The following is a 16,848-nucleotide window of genomic DNA, read 5'->3' on the forward strand; positions in this document are numbered from 1 at the left end:
TGATTGATTGAAAGGATTAAGTAAACAACTGTTAGTTTTACTTATTTTTATTGTAACGGAATGAAACTTAAAATATCTTTACTAATTTTAAAACTAAACAACAGAAAAAAACGTAATATACAATCACTAGTAAACGTAAACTTTATTCCCTTTTCGAAGTGTCTGCACTCAAAGAGTGAAACTCCCCAGTGTGACACGGGATGCTCGGGATCTTGGACCCTTGCTTGGAAAACCCCGTATATTCGGTTTTCACCGGATTCAACGGAGGCGGCAAATTGATGGTCGGGGTAGATTCGACTTTATCCAAAAGCGTCTCCTCCAAATCGTCTTTAGAATTCTCCAAAAATGGCAAAACAAAATCGTCTTTAACCGTCTTGGACTCACTCTCGACCTCCAGTTGTAACGGAACACTGGACGGTATTAACGGTTGCTGAGTTATCGTGCAAGAAGTACCAATCGGACTGAACGGGTCTGCAGTAAAACTTAACGTAGGCGAGCACCGTTTTTCTGGCGTTAACGCTTCGGCCACACTGTTATCGTTGCTCAGATCCGAAAAGTCGATGTCGTAATTCACCTTTGATAAGCCCAGTAAACTGTTATCGTCTGGCGTTAAACCGTCGATGCTCTGGTTGTCATTGAAGGGACTTAATAAATCAACCGGTTGTTCAATGGGCGGTAAAGTGATGCAAGGAGCGATGTCCAGGTTCAGTTTGGTTTTGTCGTGGTTTTTTGCTGCGGTTTGAGTGGCTAAAGCGACGTTCGTCATTAGAGACCCGCTGCTCGGTTTGGTGTCTGAGGTGAAGGGAATCGGGGTTTTTCTCGGTTTGATTACCAGTGGGGTTCGCTCGAGTACCGACGATACTTCAGACGATATTTGGTCCTGAAACGATAAAAAGGTTCATTGTAATTTCCGATGATTAAAGTATTCAAAATTTACCTTTAAATTTTTCAGTTCTTCCACCAATTTTTTTTTCTCCTCTTGGATAGAGAGGTTTCGTTCCTTCAAGTTTTTTAATAAGGATATGTGTTCACAAAGTTGATGCATTCCTATAAGTAAATATGCCTTAACGGAACACATTAAATGGAAAATAATGATTTACCTTCGCAAGCAACCAACGCCGAATCCCAAGCACTCACCGTCGTAATCTCTCCTGACATGTAAGCGCCGAATTCCTGCTCTGACATGTTTAGGGATTCTGCTGTCAAGTTTTCGATGAAAGATACAGCACAACACTATAAGTAAAATGTAATTGTTGGTTTAAAAACTTATCAAACAACTCAAAAACATATCAAAACAAAGTCAAGATCAATTTCATGACATACATTTTCAGCTACGTTAACCTTCAATTTTTTTGATATATTAAAAAACAACAAAGACAAGTGATAGGAATGTAGAAATAATTTTATCCTATGACAAGCAGTTATGAATCTGTAGCCTCTTAAAGTTGAAAAAATACCAAATTTTAATTGTCTTTATTTCAAAAACTACTTGAATAAAGTATGATATGCATGACATGAAATTTCTTAGAATTTCACGAAGAATCTATAAATCCAATAATATTTATCTATCTTCCATTTTTAATAAATATAGCTACAAAGGAGGAAGCGCATACTAAACCCTGAATAAATCGAAGTAGTTTTTTTTTACTTATATTTAATAAAAAAATATTAACAAAACTTACAAACTGAGGTGACGAGAAATAAATTACTATAATTATAAAATAAAGTGAGTATAAAAAGAAATTACTTACCAAGTTGGTAAAATAGTATCCGGCCTCTCCTTGCATCAATTTCGAATCCTTACAGAACCTGGTGACGTATAAAATGTTACTTTTTAATCGTGCAGGATTCGCTTTTAACACCACAAATATTAAAGCTGGCAAAAATTCGTCCGCGCTTACTGGACCACCTAAAAACAATGAAAATTACATAAAAATAAACAAAACGTCCACCCACATGAGTTTTGTTCTTACTTACCTTGACAGTGCTGCAAGACCTCGACGACACTCCTGCAACATTTCACGACACACTGAAGTTTTTCCTGCGGGGCCTTAACCGAGTCCATTCCCAATAAATCGGTGATCGCGGTGTAGACCAAATCCCGCACTTCCAGGCTGGTTTCGCTGATGCAACAGTCCAAATGGTGGGCGTTGACCCACGTCAGTTTTCGGATACGTTCTTGTATCGATAAGTCTTTTTCTTCGTCGTTTGTGAACGAAGGACAGAAAAGGGAACTTGAAATGGAGAAGACATTTGTTTACTTCTTATTTTCCCTATTACATAAATTAATAATATAATAACAGCATTCTACAAGCTAACTTAAAGTTATCTAAGAAAAACATCATAAGTAGTAATCGAAAAACTCAAAACCAATCTTATGTAATATATAAATCGAGATATAAAGTTAAAAGGATCAAACATTAAATCTGAGAGTGAACTGAAGTGAGTATATCTTTGAGTGAACTATAATTTGTTAACTACTTTTTTCAGGTTTAAAACGATCATTAAGTTTATAAGGTCGTATAGTTTATCCACGCTTATTTACGCCCCGAAATTGGGAAATTCCCAGTGATTGCACATATATATATATATATATATATATCTATATATATATATATATATATATATAATAAAATATTTCTTATTAAAAGTGTAAAATTCTATTTTATTTACAAATTTATTGTTCCCCTTCTAAATCTAAAGCAAATACTCGTAAATGAAAAGAACCATACCAAATTTTCGAATTTCTTTTTCTTACCCAAAACAAAAAAAGGGCACTGTAGTTTTAAAATTTTATGTTTGATATTGAAGATAAATAGGTAAATATGCATTCAAAAGGTATTTTAATTTTGTAAACACTAATCAGGTCCGTATTAAAGAAAAAAGCTTGAAAACTGCTATTTTTATACCGAAACGTCGAGAGAGATATTTAAGTTATACATTGTTGAAAAGGAAAATAAAAATTCTTTTTAAATATAAAATAAAAAATCCAGGTCCGTATTTAAAAAAAAAAAAGTTGAGGATGATATCTAAAAAACGAAACGTCGCATAAAAAATCTAAATACACTTTTTTAATCAGAATAAAATGCCGCAACTTTCTAATTTAACCGCCCTCGTATCTTTTATAGTATAGGAGATAGCAATACTGTCCCTATGAAAAAGGAGACACCCTATATAGTATTTTCAAAATTTGTGAAGAGTAATAAAGCCCATTTTATTCTTATATATATATATATATATATATATAATATTGAATGCATATTTATTATTATATATATATATATATATATTATATATTTTATTCTTATATTCTTATATATATATATATATATATATATATATAATATTTGAATGCATATTTACCTATTTATCTTCAATATCAAACATAAAATTTTAAAACTACAGTGCCCTTTTTTTGTTTTGGGTAAGAAAAAGAAATTCGAAAATTTGGTATGGTTCTTTTCATTTACGAGTATTTGCTTTAGATTTAGAAGGGGAACAATAAATTTGTAAATAAAATAGAATTTTACACTTTTAATAAGAAATATTTTATTTACTTTACAAACAAATGACAAACGTGTATTAACCAAAAAAATAACAAAACAATAAGATTTAACTAAAGAAACAACATTCTCTTTACATACATTAGACAAGAAAAGTTGCTGTTTTTCTTGCTTATAAAGCAACTTTTTAGTTCTGAGAAGAAATTAAGCAGTTTTCTACAAATAACATTTACACTATTTACAAAAAATTTTCGAAGTGACCCCCATTATGTTCAATGCATTTTACGGTCCTTAACTCTAAATTCTCTATTGAACGGGTTAAGTATTCGGGCTCTAAATCTCTAAATGCAGCAGTGACCCGATGTGTTAACACCTCCATATTATTTATTTCACTGTTATTGCCTTTATTAAAAAAAAATCAATTTTAAAAATCATCTTTTTTAAAAATCCCCATAAGAAGTAATCCAGAGGATTAAGGCATGGGGAACGAGGAGGCCACCTTACAGAACCGTTTGTTCCTACCCAGCAATTTGTGTCGAGAAAATCTCGAGCAACAGCGGAATTGTGAGCGGCACAGCCATCCTGCATAAACCACCGAATACTTCTTAATGTTTCCAATGGAATTTCATCCATAACTTCCGTCAATAGGTTAACGTACCTTTCACCATTTAAATTTCCATCAATAATTTTGGGACCTATTAGCCTATTACCCATGATTCCGCACCACATATTAAGACTAAATCGATTTTGAGGCTTAGTTTCTTCTACTAAATGTGGGTTGTTTTACGCATAGAAATGCTTATTTTTTCGGTTAAGCATGCCACTATTGGTGAATGTAGTTTCGTCGATCCATAAAATGGTCGTAGAGAACATCGGGTCTGCATTTAACATCTCTTGATATCAACGGCAGAAAACAAGTCTGTGTTCTGAATCACCTGGATGCAGTTTCTGAACCGGTTGTAACTTGTAGTCATGATACCTATGTTTCTTTAAAATTTTTTCGACCACTGAAGGATGTATCCCTCATTCAGAACCTATAATTCTTAATGAAGACTCCGGATAAAGATGAATTTGAGCTAAAACATTAACATCGTTGTGTGTATTCTTGGCACGGTATTTTCCGCGTTTTTTTGATACACATCCAAATTCGGTGAGGTTTCTTGAAACCAAATAAAAAGTTTTTCGCGCTAGAGCAGTTCTGTTTGGATATAATCTAGCATACTCCCTTACTGCATCATCAACCTTTCGATAGCATCTTATAAAAACATCGTACATGTCCTTTTTTTTCACTATCACTATACCGTACCATTTTACAACTTGCATTTATTTTGTTAATATTGAACTAGGAAATTCCTTGAAAAGAAAACAACCAAAGCTTTTAAACTAATTTAAGAAACTAACTTACGGCAAAACGTTAAAATATCAAAGTAATTCGAATATAAATATCGAACAAATCGTAATTTTTTTCCTAACCACATGTTGAAAAGGAAATATAAAAATAAAAATTCTTTTTAAATATAAAATAAAAAATCCAGGTCCGTATTTAAAAAAAAAAAGTTGAGGATGATATCTAAAAAATGAAACGTCGCATAAAAAATCTAAATACACTTTTTTAATCAGAATAAAATGCCGCAACTTTTTTCTTATTTAACCGCCCTCGTATCTTTTATAGTATAGGAGATAGCAATACTGTCCCTATGAAAAAGGAGACACCCTGTATATATATATATATATATATATATATATATATATATAATCCTTTTATCCTTAATTCAACCGTTTGTTCTTCCATCTCTAAGGCAAAATTAATAATATTATTATCTTAAATCTATATTTTAAGACAAATATTAAAATATAAATTTAATAGTAAATATATTTAAATAAAAAAAAAAGAAAATATATTAAGCTATTATAAATAGACACTGGGAAAGAGATAAGATAAAATTAGGAGGATCCATCATAAAATTCGCCCTCTTATTGATACCTAAAATGACTTCAAAAATCTATAAGAAAACTTTTCCCTCATCGGCATCCCTTATGGATATAGGATGAAAACAGAAACAATAACAAAACATACTTATTACTTAAAAGATCGATAATGTCGACTGACATTTCAGTAATTGACATTGTGGGCTGTGAAATATCCCATTAGCTATAAAAATATAGGGCAGCAGAGGATTTTGTAACACACGCAATTAAATTAAACGCCGCATATTGGACGTAACAGAGGCGAGGCCTGCGCTACATAGTAACAGAGTACTCTGTCCGGCCTCTGTCGGTTGTGGAGTGTGCACAGTTTTATCTGCAGAGTGGCAACTGTTGTTGTAAAAAAATGGAACTCCTAATTGAACTCGTGCGGGAAAATAAAGTATTATATGATACAAGTCACAAAGACTATATGCGTACAAATATTGTTTAATTTGAACGTCACTTAAATCACTTAAGAGATTAAATTCTGCATGCGTTCTTCTTTTTTTTTAAATGAGTACTTTCACCTAAACACTTTTTTCGCCGTTCTAAATAGAAATACAACAGAATATTCTCGATTTCCGAATCCGATTCTGAATCTAAACAAAGTTCGTCTTCTGTAGTCATATTTAATTCTAATAACTAATAGGTACCGTCAATTTAATTATGCTCTTTATATTATAATATAGGTAAATACATACATAACAAAAAGAGACAAATAGCTACGACATGCAAAGGTCCTACGTTCAATATGCGCTCGTCGCAGAGGCAGAGCAGAGGAATAGTTTTCCTCTGCTATGTCTCGGCTGTGCTGTGCTCTGCTGCCCTACGTTCAATATGCGGCTAGCCTAAGAATGTCTAAAGCCGAACGATGCCGAGTGACATAGAGAAAAGGTTAGTGAGTGCTAATCGCGCATAGAAAGATATTTTCTTTCTATATTTTTTCTTGTCTATTTCTATGTTTATCGAGGTAAAGTGTACCGCTGCTGTCATTTCAAATTTTCTAAATAATGTGTTAATAATAATATTTCATGGGGATTTCCTTATTAAACTATATCTAATCATAATTAATTATTCCCTTATCAATACTCATGATCACAAAGGTATTTAATACAATGATTGGTTAATATTCTTTAATTAACACGTGAAAAATTACAAGCATCTTAGACTTTGATTACGAAAATCAACAAAAAAGTGCCGAGGTCAAACTCTATTACCACTTAATGAATTTGTTTGAACTTACCTATATAAGCTAACCATACTGTATTTCTCAAAGAAATCTTCCAATTCAACTTTGACGTCCGTAGCGAGTTCCTGATAAGTAATACGGGAATTAATCCTGGTATTATACAAATTGTAATACTTCTGAGCTATTTCCGCGATTTCATCGATCGGTTTCGATTCCAGCTCGTTAAGGAGGGTGTTGGTGAACACTTGGATGCATTTCAAAAAATCACGTCGAACCTCGTCGCCGAGACAACCATATTTCGACAGGAATTCGGCCATCAGTTTATCGGCGTCCGGGTTCGCTTGCCTTATGGAATACTTTTCTGGTTTTATCGTGTCTAAGAATAAAAACATTATGTTATGGGACAGTGAAACTTGAGTTTCCCAAGACATACCCTTGGCACTCGACGATTTCCTAAAAACCGGTAAATTTTTCAGGTATTTCGTTTTTTTGTCGGTTTGCTGTTTTTTCTTTTCCTCGAATTTCGAAAAGCCGGACATTTGGTTTTTGGCGGGATCCCCGTGGTGTCCCGGAGAATGGGACGGCGAATGTCGAGACTTTTTCTGTCTCTCCTGTTCCATTTGGTTTCGATAACATTTCGAACAGTAACCTGATACAAGTTGGTTTTATTGAGAGCTTAAGACATTTTTGATTTAAATGACTAGACAACTTTAATGTTTTTGATTAATATATCACACAAAAAAGGAAATTTGGTATCGATTAATTTAAGTATTGACTGATGAATACTTTCTTTTTCTTTTTATAATAATAATAATAATAATAGGCTTTATTTCCAGGTTACATATACCCAGTTACAGGAGAATCAGTTAAATATATAAATGTACGAATGCATGAACTGTATTAGATTCATGCAATTAAACTATAAAAGAATTGCTATATAATAAAAAAAAGTAGTGAGTTTGAGAAAATAAATAATAAAAAATCAACACTAAATTAGGATAAGAATCAAGAATTAATTTAAATCAAGAGAGCAGAAAAAAATGTAAATAAATGTATTCAAACTAAAAACTAAATAACGTAACACCGACCATACGCAGGTGACTCAAAATAAGTGCCAAATTGTCATGGTGAATGTCACAGAAATCAGCAATAGTGTTAAAGTTTTGACACATAAAGTGAATAGGACTCTGGTACAGAATGTTGGACCTGGCTGTCTCTAAGTTAAAAGCCACTTGGACACTGTCTAGATCCTGGGCGTGGTATATGAAAGCAAATCCTTTGCAAAAGGAATGGGCAGTCAATTTTATGGTTAAGTAAATTAAACAAGAATTTCACCTCTTCGCAAGTGGCCGTTCAGTATATCTAGAGAGCAGCAGGTTATGGTCAAAACCCCTTGGAGGATAGACTCCATCATCCTTAAATGTCAAACATTTAAGGAATCGCCGTTGGACTGATTCTAATATAGGTGAATGTGCTGGTTGTAAATGGGAGACCAAATGAGGGAGCTGTAGTCCAGCCTGGATCAAACAAATGCATAGTAGAGAGTTTTGGTAGTGGCAGTGTTTAAAAAAAATTTGCAATTTCTAATAATAAAGCCCCCAGCATGCGAGTAGCTCTAGAAACAGTATCTTCGATGTGAGGGAAAAAACAAAATTTTTGGTCAAAGGTGACTCCAAGATCCTTAAAACAGGTAGACCTTGCCAGAGACCCTCCATTAACTGCGTAATTAAAGACAACTGGACTTTTGATTCGAAAGTAGCTGGCCACATTACACTTGGAATATTAAGGTTAAGCCGGTTCAAAGTGCACCAATGGTGTACAGTATTGATGTTCTCTTGTAGTTGACCACAATCTGATATAGAGTCAATCCTATGGAGAGCAATTGAGGGTGGAGATCAAGTCATTAGCGAAAAAGTTAAAGAGAAGGGGAGAGCCTTGAGGAACTCCAGAGGTGGGTGAAAAACAAGCAGATCTAAAGCCTTCGACTACTACAAACTGAGAGCGGTCAACTAAATAAGAGTTTAGGAGCTTTATCAAGCGATCGGAGAATCCAAACTGGTGTTCAAGCTTATTTAATAGGATGAAGTGGTCAATCTGGTCAAAAGCCTTTTGAAATTCTGTGTAGATTGACCTCTATCATTAAGTGCTTCGCACACAAACTGAAAGAAGAATGCTAGGTTTGTAGTACATGAGCGGCCACAAACAAAACCATGTTGATCGTTCGTCAGTATGGACTTAACCTTGGGAAAAATTAATTTATAAAGAGCCAACTCGAATAACTTTGAAAAAGCGCACAGAATGGATATAGGGCGGTAATTCTCAATTGTTCCAGCATCGCCCTTTTTAAAGATAGGGCAAACTTTGGCTTGCTTCCAGATATTAGGAAAAATACCTGTGTTAAGGATCAGATTAAAAATGTGGAGCAGAGGGTCTGCAAGTGCAACAGAGCAGTCCTTAGCTAAAAAACTAGGAATTAGATCTGGGCCAGAGGTCATTTTGCTTTTGAGACACTTGCTCGCCATTGGTAGCCGTGAGCGCGACGACGTCTATGCAAGTTAAGGGAGGTTCAGAGACGACAGGATGATCCGTGGGAAGTGAGTTCGTGTATACACTCCTGAAATAATCTCCAAAAGCGGACACAATGCTGTCAGGCGTATTGTATGATTGATTAGAAAGCTTCATTGAGCCGGGGATTTGAGACTGATTACGTTTGCTTCGAATAAAAGACCAAAATTACTCTGTTATTTTGTTCTCAATACTATGGATGTACACTTTGTAGGCTTGTGCAGTTGGAGCTTTAATTGTCTTGCGCAGAGATCTAAATATCTTTAGATGATGATTAGACTTGGAAATCTTAAAATCACGAAATGCTCTTTCCTTTTTATATATATTACGAATTATGGCCCCCGAAAACCAGGGAGGGAAACGTCTTTTACGTTTTACCTTGAAGGGTACCGCTCTAGCGAAAGTGTTATTCAGTATATCATAAAAAACATCACGCGACCAATCAGTATCTAGCTGCAGCTGATACAAAAGCGGAAAGTTAGCCTTTCTAAAATTAAATTCCTTTATTTCAGCTTTATTAAGGGGTAGGTTATTGAGAGAGATAAGGCCTGCATGGAATTCAAATGACAGAGGAGGATGGTAGGTATCCTCCGGGACAAGAGATGCACCGCAGTGAAGTACAGAGATATTAAAACTTGCAAAGATTAAATCCAAACAGCGAAGATTGTTATTTACCACGTTATTGAGGTGCTTATAGTTTAGGAAATCAAAAGAATTACTTAGAAGTTGACGTTTACTATTGGGAGATACCGAGTGTTCAATATCTTCAAGTCTCCCAGGATAATCATATGTTCAGAATAGATTACATTAACCATGGAAAAGGCTTCGAGAAAGCGTTTTAATAAGCACGGAGTCGATCGAAGGAGGAACGTACAATACAAAAATATATAGTATGAAATGATTAAATTTGACTCTACATCCTACCAGGTGTAGATTGTATAATAATTTTATGACCTCATTAACGCATTTAATTCGGTCTCTCATGGGATCCTTATCCAGAAATTAAAATTATACCATCTGGATGTTAATGGTGTGAGACTAATTGAGTCGTACCTTCAGTAAATATGTTGGTTTTATGAACAGTATCAATTGACACTTGGTCCATTGCATTCCTCGTGCAAATTAATATTTTTTTCCATGATAATGTTCCATCTCTTTTGCAGATCTATTAATAATGTTATCCATGTTATTCTGCTTCTAATTATGTATTAGATATGGATAGGCGAAAGTAATAAAAAATACTAATGAACAGTTTTTGGCCAATAGGCTGTCCCTAAGTACACTGAAGACTAACAAGTTAGACTTTAGGTTAAAAAGAAATTCTCGCACACAACATTTTAATTTGTACAACTCTGAGAGTTGTAATGTGATCTGTGTAGGTCTAGGCCTGATGATGCTCCGATAGGAGTGAAACACGTGTAGCTTTTGAAAAAATTACATGGATTTGAGACCGTGACTTTGTGTTCTTACCTATGTTTTGTTTTTGTTTGGTCTCTTGGAGAATAATGGATGACACACTTCTATTTGTAGGAGTTACTTTAGATACTAAATTAATATGGAAAGAATGTAGTAAGGAAATTACTAATTCAACTAAGTATAATACTTATTATGTTTAATATTAAATCCTTGTCCACTATGTCGTTTGCCTACCATAAACACTTTTCAGCAAATATGTGCCATACAATTCTGAACTGGGGTAATTCTAGTCACGCACAGGAAATCATTGACTCAACTGAGGTGTCTCATGACCATGGTAGACCTGGAGTGTAGAGATTGCTGCAAGTAGTACTTCAAAGACCTTCAGATAATTACATGCCCTTGCACCTACATATACCATAGTTTAATTATTTATATAATAAGGACTTTATTATATAAATAATTACTTTCCTAGAAGAAAGTCTTTTATCTACAAAATAATATATCAAGTTTTGTCTAAGCACCTCAAAATTGCTTCAAAATAACTAGAAACTACTTCAAATGCCTGGAAGAAGTGTAGAAACTCTTTGAAAATCCTGGATAAAACAGTTTCTTTGTCTAAAATTGTTTTTTTTAATCACGTTTTAAAACACTGACAGTGAAGACGGAATCTCAGTGACTGTTATGTGATTCTTACAAGCAATTAAGAAATCTCAATAACATTGCAATAACATAGACTAATAGATAATAGACATAACATAGAGTATTGTACTCCAACATAATTTAAAATTAATTGAATAATTTTCTTTTGCGGAAAAGAGACTTGAGTTCTTTAATAAACTTTTACAATATAAAGTTAATAACATCTTCCAGTTCAGTTTATTATTAACAAATATATCTTTACAACACCAGGTATAGTAGGAACATTCTGCAGACTCTCTAGAACTAGATGAGGCTCTGGCCTCTATTGTGTCCAGCTCTTACTCCATATACAGGGGTCGACATAAGTCAGTTAACCAATTTGCATACCAAACAAAAAGAAAAAAAAAAGAATACAGAAAAATAGTTTATTGCTTTGATTATTTCTATACAAAAGTAATTATGATTTAAAAATTACATTTTGTATTCAAGTTGCAGACCGCCTTCCTCAGTGCAGATATGACACCGCTTATTTACGCTTTTGCAGGTTTTAATATCAAAGAATTCTGGGTTGTTGCGAAGTGCATCAAATTCCTCTTGAATTCTCATTTTCAAGTGTTCAATGTCACGTAATGGGGTGGCGAACACTTTGTTTTTGAGTACTCCCCACAGAAAAAAATCACATGGCGTTAGGTCGGGTGACCGTGCTGGCCACTCAATTCTTCCTCTTCTTCCTATCCACATACCAATCTCTCAGGTATTCGCAAACTTCAAGTCCGAAGCGCGGCGGAGCGCCGTTTTGTTGAAAATAGCGAAATACGGTGACCCACAATCGTAAACTAACAACAAGAAGTACTGACAAGTACCATACTCCCCACCTCTAATCGCACAAATTCGGTAAGGAAAGCACCGTTGCCGCGTTCGCACTATTTTTGAATAAGCGTCGGACAGCGTTAACTGACTTATGCCGACCCCTGTATATATTTTCAGCTCTTAGATTTAAATTTTGACTTGGACAAAAACAAATTGTGTAATGTATTAATAAATACTTTATTTTACTGTTGTAATAACTAAATTAGATTCAGTCTTATTATACTTGGCATTAAACAATACTTTTATCATGTTTTTTTTAAATAGGATCTCCAATCCTGTTGCTACCCTGTCTAAAAATTTCTCTAATGATATCACCCTTTTATTTATACAACATATCTCACCTCCTGACCTAATAACGTGTGATGTTTCAATATTTTAATCGACAATATTTAGATAACATTTTTGGGGGGGTCAAATGGACCAACTGCGATTGCACAAGCTGCTTTCGTATTTTAAAATTCGCTTTTCTGACACGCACATTTAAAACAATACTCTCTGATTGCTTTGTCTTGTCTAAATATTCATGAGCTGCTTTGTGTTGCTTGGAGTTTTTAATTAAGGAGGTCATCATTTGATAACCCCCTTAATTATTGATTCTTATTGTTTATTAGTTTAATTAGATCCTTAAATTAAATATATATTGTTTATTGAGTTGTACACCTAGGAAATACAAAATTTCATTAATGAGTTGTTCTATTAAATCTAAGTAAAATTCTAAGTTGAAGTTCAACCAAAAATGTACACCTGGTGTAAACCAAGAATAAATCGTTTATTTGATTATCATATGGTGCTTGTGAGGTCTAACAAGTTTCTGAAAATTATTGTTTGATAGTATACTAAGTTAGTCAGTTTGCATTGATCATGACTTGATGAGCTTGCTACTTATAAATATACCTGCTGTGAGCTTAATTTCCACTATTAAAAGTTCAAGTATAAACTATTAATTAATATAATTTATTAATCATCTGCCAACGGGACCCAAAATCCTTTTGAAGTGAAATTGGTAGATTTGCTTTGCAAAAACTCAATTTATAATTTAAATAAATTCTGTATAAAATCAAGAAAATGGTTAAGCATTTTATTCTATATGTTTTCAATTTGTAAATTTATATTTTAGGTTGATTTATTTGTGAACTTATGTATATTTTATTTTTATTCTTTACCTATTATGTTTTTTTAAATTTTAGACGAAACATATGTATGTTACTTTGTGAATAAATAAATAAATAGAAGAGTAAAACAAGATTTAAACATCTAAAGACAAGTAAAATCTTCCTTCAGTTTCTTCAAGAAAGAAGAAAGTTTTGTATACTCAATCTTTTGATGCTGCATGAGTTTGTACTAAAGTGAAAAATAATATGTTCTTACCGTTCCAGTCTGCATTCCCAAAAAAGCCACATCCTGCCTTACATTTCAAGTCAGCCTGTTTGATCTTCAAGGAGGGTTGCTTGGTGGCATACATGATGTACTTATAAGACCTCTGCAATGACATTTTTGAATAAAACACTTTGAAACTTACTATTAAAACACTTTATAAGTTCTTTAAGTTGATCCCTTTAACCCATTAGGGTACAGGGTCTTTTCTTAATGAATCACTGTGATATATGAAAAACCTTAAGATTCTACCAAGGAGGTACGAAAATCGGATCGTGAGCACAAAGGTTCAGTTCTTTCATAAGTAAATGCACTATCGGAAACTGCGGGTATTTCAGTTGGGAGGCGATTTCGTTAGAGCCGCAGGACTTTTGCGTCGAGTTGGCTAAAGAACACGAGTCACATTCACCAGGATCAGCCATTTGTAAGTAACTGATGTGCAAATTTTAAAAACGATTTATAGACCGCACTTAAGCTTCGTTAAGTCCTTTAACCTTTTTTTTCTTCTTTCTTGGATTTTGGTAAATAAGTTCAAGTTCACACGGCTAATTATAACTGGCGCACTAAGTAAAAGTGATTTATCTTTTATCTGTTTGAACAAAGACTGGGAACTTTGAAAAATAATACATAGTGGGTTTTTAACTTCAATTAGGTTTCTTATCTAGTAGATAAGACGAGGATAATGATTTGTTACATATGATTCGAGGATTGCATGCTATTTGTTTAAATAAGAGTTTTTGGTGAGCAAAGAGCTTTAGACTGAAGGATGATAACATAAGCTTGAATACAATTTACTCTTGTTTGTGTAAAGTATTAACCTTCAACATTATTAAAAGTAATTGAAATTTTAAGATAACAATTATATCAAATGCTATAAATTGCATAATCGTAACCTTCCTTAAAATGATATTTGGAAAAAAACTAATAATTTGGAAGAGTATTATGAGAATTTGTATTTGTGCTTCTGTATATGGGAAGCAAACTGCTCACTTTCAATGCTCAAGGTCTGAACTTAATCTCCTTTATAAAGCTCAGTTTCACCTTCTCTAGGTATGTATAAAGATGACTTGAAAGACCTGCTTGGAACCCAAATGTAAGACTATATTTATTTTCTAAAGAACTGACATATTTTTCTTAGTCATTAAGATGAAATTTATCAGGATATTTACAAAACTAAAGCTAGCTCAGCGGTACCGTAAGTAACCAAATACGGTTTACACTTAGCGTTTCCCCTCGGGAATTATTTTTATGGGTTTCAATAAAAGAGTCTGAGATAAATATTTGGTTTATAAAATTCATTTGAGTTTTGGTCACTAAAGAGTGAAGTTATTTAATAAAAACAATAAAGGGTGTTGCGACATGAAATAAGCTGTGTTGGTTTGGTGTAATGTTTTACTATAAGAAAGGGTGAGTGTTATCACAGAGTATGCTTATTTCTATCTTATTGATTACGCCTATATTTTACCTTTTTAATTAAAAATGTGATTAATGAAATATTTATATGAACGATTGTTGCTTGTCTTGCTTGTGTTGTTGTGGAGATTGTTTATTGTTAAGATACTAAGCTGGTCTGGAACCAATGCACAGCTCGTTGTATTTAACAAGGCTTTGTATCTGGAGAGGACCTTCATGTTTTGGTGTCCATTGCACCCCTCAGTACAAAGTGTGTTATCGTCAGGTGGTCTAGATCGGAGATTGCTGTTTCAATCTCATATTTTATGATAATGTTTTTGGTAGCATTTTGGCTACAGTTTGTGAGTAATGTAGTGCTTACATTTTGGCATATTGAACAATAATTGTATATGATTCAATATCAGTACGTTGTCATTACTGGGACATTTAACAATTGGATAAAAGTAATAAATTGGTGAATAATGAATTTTGGTATATTAAAGTAAAGTGGTTAAATGTTGGTGAACATGAATTAAATGGTTATCGTAAAATTAAAATCACTGAGCAAGTTTAAAACATATTAATTCATATTAATGAGTTTTGCTTAACTTCATTTTAATTAATTAATTTTACGGGAATTAGTGTGCTCAGGTTACTTTTATTATTTCAGGTCACGTCACCATCTCTACTTTGGAGTCGCTCAAGCACCCAGTTGTTTTACAAGGTGTTTATTCTATTTTCATGATTTATTTTGGACTATTTTGAATTTATTTAACGTATTAAAAAATTATAAAATTATTTAAATGACGCTCACAGGTTTTAATTATTATACAAAGGAGGTCCCACTTTATATTGCAACTGTCTATGGACTTCAAAATTATTTAAAAAATTACCTTGTTTTTCCTATATTAAAGCAGTTCCATTAATTGTTTCAGCATAAGAAAACTATTCACCGGATGCCTTGAGTGTAAAAAACTAGCAGAGGAATTATTAGAAATTACTTAATGCATTTTATTATTTTTTTTGATAAAATTTGAAGTTTGTACAACAGGAGAAAAGTGAGGTTATGACATAGGCTCCGCCCTAGGCAAGATGACGTGTGACTAACCATATTTAGAGAGAAATAGATATGTTCGACGTATGTACAACGTGATCTGCTGAAAGGAGATGGATGAGTCAAGTGTTTCTCTCACTACGTCACACTTCGGCTTAGCGGGATGATGTGTAAAACTTTTATTAGGAGTAACGTAATCTGCGATGCTCGTTTAAAAAAAGATAAAAATACGGTGGACGTGAAGCAAGAATAGCGGAGAATAATTAGCTCAGTAGCAACAGAATAAATTATGAGTTTTTTCATTTAATTGCTTCATCCTGGTTCCTGTTATTGTTTATATTACGAAAACTCTATACATATTTAGAATTTAAATCTTTCGTGCTGTTGCTACTAGACCAAAAATCTTTAAAATATTTAAACCAGTAGCACCCAAGACAATTCAAAACTTAGAATCCTTTATTTCATTTAAATAAATTTAGTTTCAGTATTGTATCGTTAGTAAAAATTTAAATTAATTCAAATTAAAAACAAATAATTAATTTAAAAAATATGTGTTGTTGCTACTGGACTAAAAACCTGTTGAAAAAAGATCAATATCTATTAGTGTTTCTTCTCTTTACGTTGCCCTTGACACAAGCGGCCAATAGATGGCGCCAAATAGCTGATAACTCCAGAGGTGGAGTAATTTTTTTATCAATTTCTAAAACATAATATCTATAATTAATTAAACCAGAAGTCCTAAATCAATTTTCTAAATATTATGGTCTAACATATTAATACTTTTTTACACAATATAACGGATTAGTTTTAAGAGTTACAGCACCTCACCGATATACATCGGCTAGACCCAAGAAATTGATTCGGAAATTTAATTT

At 33.2% G+C, this 16,848-nt stretch overlaps 1 protein-coding gene and 1 long non-coding RNA gene across 3 annotated transcripts; one reads left to right on the forward strand and one right to left on the reverse strand.

Annotated features, from left to right (window-relative positions):
* Positions 1–31: 31 nt before the first annotated feature.
* LOC126742146 (rab5 GDP/GTP exchange factor) lies at positions 32–15,982 on the reverse strand. 2 transcript variants are annotated; one of them, XM_050448717.1, is made up of 9 exons: positions 15,813–15,982; positions 13,522–13,633; positions 7,094–7,309; positions 6,715–7,036; positions 1,978–2,234; positions 1,752–1,909; positions 1,101–1,233; positions 938–1,047; positions 32–880 (listed from the first exon to the last, which is right to left on the reverse strand). In XM_050448717.1, the coding sequence occupies exons 2-9, from the start codon at positions 13,613–13,615 to the stop codon at positions 143–145; spliced, it is 2,028 nt and encodes a 675-aa protein (XP_050304674.1). In that variant the 5' UTR covers positions 13,616–13,633; positions 15,813–15,982; the 3' UTR covers positions 32–142. The 2 variants fall into 2 exon arrangements, with proteins under 2 accessions (XP_050304674.1, XP_050304673.1); XM_050448716.1 differs by lacking the exon at positions 15,813–15,982 and having other exon boundaries at positions 13,522–14,020.
* On the forward strand, positions 14,314–15,727 carry LOC126742147 (uncharacterized). The gene is made up of 2 exons (XR_007662496.1): positions 14,314–14,577; positions 15,590–15,727. It is a non-coding gene; the product is annotated as an uncharacterized LOC126742147 (long non-coding RNA).
* Positions 15,983–16,848: the final 866 nt, after the last annotated feature.

Source organism: Anthonomus grandis, chromosome 11 (assembly GCF_022605725.1).
Source record: "Anthonomus grandis grandis chromosome 11, icAntGran1.3, whole genome shotgun sequence".
NCBI classification, from domain to species: Eukaryota; Metazoa; Arthropoda; class Insecta; order Coleoptera; family Curculionidae; genus Anthonomus; species Anthonomus grandis.